Raw genomic sequence first — 4,387 nt, forward strand, 5'->3', positions numbered from 1 at the left:
ACCCAAGAAAATTTTATATTTAAGGCAGAGGGAAAGGAGCTATTGAAGATGGGAGGAACTCTCTCCTGATATATTTCATTCTTTATTATTAATAACAGTATTATTCTTTCCTTCTTACCTGGGCCAGACATCTCAGCCATTACCAAACTCTGTTTATTTTATTTCTTACCGTTGCTTTATTGTTGAAACTAATATAATTGTATTCATAAACTATTATAAATGTATATTTTACTCTTCTCTCTCTAGTTTTTGCTTCAGAGACTTAAAAATTAATCTTACTAAAGCATGATTTTTATCAAATTGCCCTCAGAAATTTACTGACTCTGCCTTTTGCACTGAATGTCCTTTAACTTCCAGGTTTCTTTCTGGTTTGGCAGTCGACTTTCTTTCTGAGGTTCTTTCATACCCGTACCCCAATGAAATGCATGCTCTGTTTCAGACAAAATAATCTGTTTGTGTTTTTCAAAACACCTAGGGAGTTCTTTGGAGAAGGCAATGGCACTCCACTCCAGTACTCTTGCCTGGAAAATCCCATGGACGGAGGAGCCTGGTAGGCTGCAGTCCATGGGGTCACTAAGAGTCGGCCACGATTGAGCAACTTCACTTTCACGCACTGGAGAAGGAAATGGCAACCCACTCCAGTGTTCTTGCCTAGAGAATCCCAGGGACAGAGGAGCCTGGTGGGCTGCCATCTATGGGGTCGCAGAGTCAGACATGACTGACATGACTTAGTAGCAGCGGCAGCAGGGAGATTTTGGTTTTGTTTTTCATTTCCAAACCTTTAGGCTTGCTATAATAACTTCTCTACTGATATAAATAAGACTCATTTCCTCCATCAGGAAATCTCTGGAGATCCAGCGTGATAGTATATGCTTTTCAGACTGGAGGTCGCAGCCCATTTGTTTACCCATTAATTTAGTGGATCGCGAAAACATCTTTTTTGTTGTTTTTGTTTAAGAAACAGACTAGTATTAAATTTCTATCTAGTCTGTGATATTTTTAAATAGCTCATCTGTGAATATCCTTATACACATCTTTTTTACTTATTTCTTCCTAAGGATAAATTACTAGAAGAAAAAACAAAAAAGCCATAAAATAGGGAACGCTTTTTAAGGCTTTGTGTGCTTATTGACCAGTTGTTCTTCAGAAGGGTTCTACTTTACACTTCCTATACTGCTGCCCACACTGTCTGTTATCTCTCTTCAGCCAATTTGTGCTTCCCTGATAGCTCAGCTGGTAAAGAATCCTCCTGCAATGCAGGAGATCCCTGTTCGATTCCTGGGTTAGGAAGATCTGCTGGAGAAGGGATAGGCTACCCACTCCAGTATTCTTAGGCTTCCCTTGTGGCTCAGCTAGTAAAGAATCCGCCCGCAGTGCAGGAGACCTAGGTTTGAAACCTGGGTTGGGAAAATCCCCTGGAGGAGGGCATGGCAACCCACTCCAGTATTCTTGACTGAAGAATTCAATGGACTGTATAGTCCACAGGGTTGCAAAGAGCTGGACACGACTTTCAGTTTCACTTTTAGCCAATTTAATGAGGAAAAAATGGAAACATGTTCTAATTTGAAATTTCTTTTGCTTGTATGGTTTAAAATTTGAAATCTCTTTGCTTATTAGTGTGGCTTAAACTTTCTTGTTAATTTTTTTGTTTCCTTAGAATATTAAAATTGAAATCAAAATTATTTTAAACCATCTAAATGTTTAGTTAATTGAATTTACTTTTAGTAAATATTTTTAGTTTTTATTATAAGTGGAGGTGCTGAATTTAGAAGAATCTAGCTGTTCTTCACTTTTGTTATAACATGAGAAGCAGATAAGAAATTGAAACAGAAGCTACTAAGGTCATTATCATAAAACAGTCATATTACTTGCTTATCCTCAGAAGTATCAATATAATTTTAAAAATTATTTTTTTAGAAGAGGACTACAGGTAGAAAATAACTACCTTCCCACCCTTCTTAAATATAATTAGTAAATACTGCTTTTGCTCATGAAAATTAGTACAATCAACCTCTCTTGGATATGAATACATAATTGATAATATTTGCAACAGTGGTTTTAACACAGAAGTATTTGCTGGACAGAAATGCTCTTGAGCAGTTAATGGTTATTTAAAAACCTAGAGCTTATTTCTGGTCAGCTTGGTTCAAGTTTATATTGTGGTGTTATTTGGCTGGTTGAAACATTTTTCTTTGTGTTATTTGTTAGTCTGTCAGCAAGGTAACATACTCTATATTTCAAAACTTTAAAACCTGTGAATAAAATTTTAATCTTCTTTTAAATATATACTATGCTTAGTTTTTTCTCTATGAAAGACTAATACTAATACTTTTTCACAGATTCTCAGTTAAACCTCAATTTGTTTTAGGATTGGAATAGTTTCCTAATTTGGTACTGACTAGTTCAAACTGTCCAGAGAACACGATTGTTATAGCAAGTGTTTGCTTTGTATAATTATTATATTGATACTGAATTTTGATACCCTTGAAGAAGAAGTTAAGTGAAAACTTACTTATCCCATGAATAGTATGTGCTTACAATGTACTTCCCTAGATAGTAATTGGAAAGTCACAAAGATCAGCAGATAAAATTTCAGAGTTATTTTATCAGTTATTCTCATGATCTGATTAGAGTCTCAATTGAAAAATGGTTTCTTATCCAGAAATCATTGTCTCTTGATAATCACTAATGATAATCTTCTGATTTTATTTAGATCAATTTGAAGTTTGGTATCAGAAAACCAGAAGCTCGGACAGGTACTGAGACTGATACCTGTACAGCCTGTGCAGGCACCTTGATCCTTGAGTTTGCTGCTCTAAGTCGATTCACAGGAGCGACGATATTTGAGGTTTGCTTTTCATAGTTTGGTCTCCCGGGTATTGGCATAAATAACTACTTTATAGCTTTTCTTTGTTGATCAAGTATTAAGAGAATCAATTGGAGGATTTCTGTTATCTTAGTGAACATTTTGTCTAAATTACAGTACATAGTTTTTAATTGTGAAAAGCACAATTAAAAAAGAAAGTACAACTTTGCATTTTATTCACAAATTGTAACTTTTTAGTTTTATTCTTAGAAAATGCCTTAGCTGTATTACTTATGAAATTTGATGTTACAGATGTCTTGTATTAAATACTGTGTTGCTTTGTTTTATTGTTAGACTTCTGTGTAGTCTACTGCATTTCTGAAAACTTCACTAATCTTCTAAAACATAGTGAAATTTTTGCACTTTCCTTCATTGAGAGTCTTATCTGTAAGTTTGTTTACTTCAGCAGAAATATCATTCATTATCCAAAGACTTAATATCCTCCAAATAGTTTGTTGTGAACTAGCTATGTCTCACACTTTTTTATTTTAGCTAATTATTTAACCATGTCATTGGAGTGCAATAGTAACAGCCTATGTTCAAACATATGACTTAGAATTATTTCAGATTCAGCAAATGATGCACATAGAATAAGCAGAAATAGGAACTGTATAATTCTAGTATTTAGAGACATTAGGTCTGAGTATACATAAAACAGGGCTTCCCTCATAGCTCAGTTGGTAAAGAATTTGCCTGCAATGCAGGAGACCTGGATTTGATTCCTGGGTCAGGAAGATACCTTGAGAAGGAAATGGCAATCCACTCCAGTATTCTTGCCTGGAAAAATCCCATGGACAGAGGAGCCTGACAGGCTACAGTCCAAGGGGTCTCAAGAGTTGAACACGACTTAGCGACTAACCACCATACATAAAACAGGTTTAATGGTCTTTGTGTGGATGTATGTTCAAAGTATCTTCCGTTCAGTTCAGTTGCTCAGTTGTGTCCAACTCTTTGCGACCCCATGAATCGCAACACACCAGGCCTCCCTGTCCGTCATCAACTCCCGGAGTTCACTCAGACTCACGTCCATCGAGTCAGTGATGCCATCCAGCCATCTCATCCTCTGTCACCCTCTTCTCCTCCTGCCCCCAATCCCTCCCAGCATCAAAGTCTTTTCTAATGAGTCAGCTCTTCGCATGAGGTGGCCAAAGTACTGGAGTTTCAGCTTTAGCATCATTCCTTCCAAAGAAATCCCAGGGCTGATCTCCTTCAGAATGGACTGGTTGGATCTCCTTGCAGTCCAAGGGACTCTCAAGAGTCTTCTCCAACACCACAGTTCAAAAGCATCAATTCTTCTGCGCTCAGCCTTCTTCACAATCCAACTCTCACATCCATACATGACCACATGAAAAACCATAGCCTTGACTAGACGGACCTTTGTTGGCAAAGTAACGTCTCTGCTTTTCAATATGCTGTCTAGGTGGGTCATAACTTTCCTTCTAAGGAGTAAGCGTCTTTTAATTTCATGGCTGCAGTCACCGTCTGCAGTGATTTTGGAGCCCCCAAAAATAAAGTCTGACA

The 4,387-nt window shown here is 37.0% G+C and overlaps 1 protein-coding gene across 3 annotated transcripts in view; it reads left to right on the forward strand.

Moving 5' to 3' along the window:
• The window catches only part of EDEM3 (ER degradation enhancer, mannosidase alpha-like 3), a 65,925-nt gene that overhangs the window by 23,466 nt on the left and 38,072 nt on the right, over nucleotides 1–4,387 (forward strand). For all 3 annotated transcript variants that reach the window (XM_010853088.1, XM_010853090.1, XM_010853089.1), the window contains exon 6: nucleotides 2,714–2,848. In XM_010853088.1, coding sequence (XP_010851390.1) covers nucleotides 2,714–2,848 — 135 coding nt within the window. The remainder of the gene's footprint in view (nucleotides 1–2,713; nucleotides 2,849–4,387) is intronic.

Source organism: Bison bison, unplaced genomic scaffold (assembly GCF_000754665.1).
Source record: "Bison bison bison isolate TAMUID 2011002044 unplaced genomic scaffold, Bison_UMD1.0 scf7180017864322, whole genome shotgun sequence".
Lineage (NCBI taxonomy): Eukaryota > Metazoa > Chordata > Mammalia > Artiodactyla > Bovidae > Bison > Bison bison.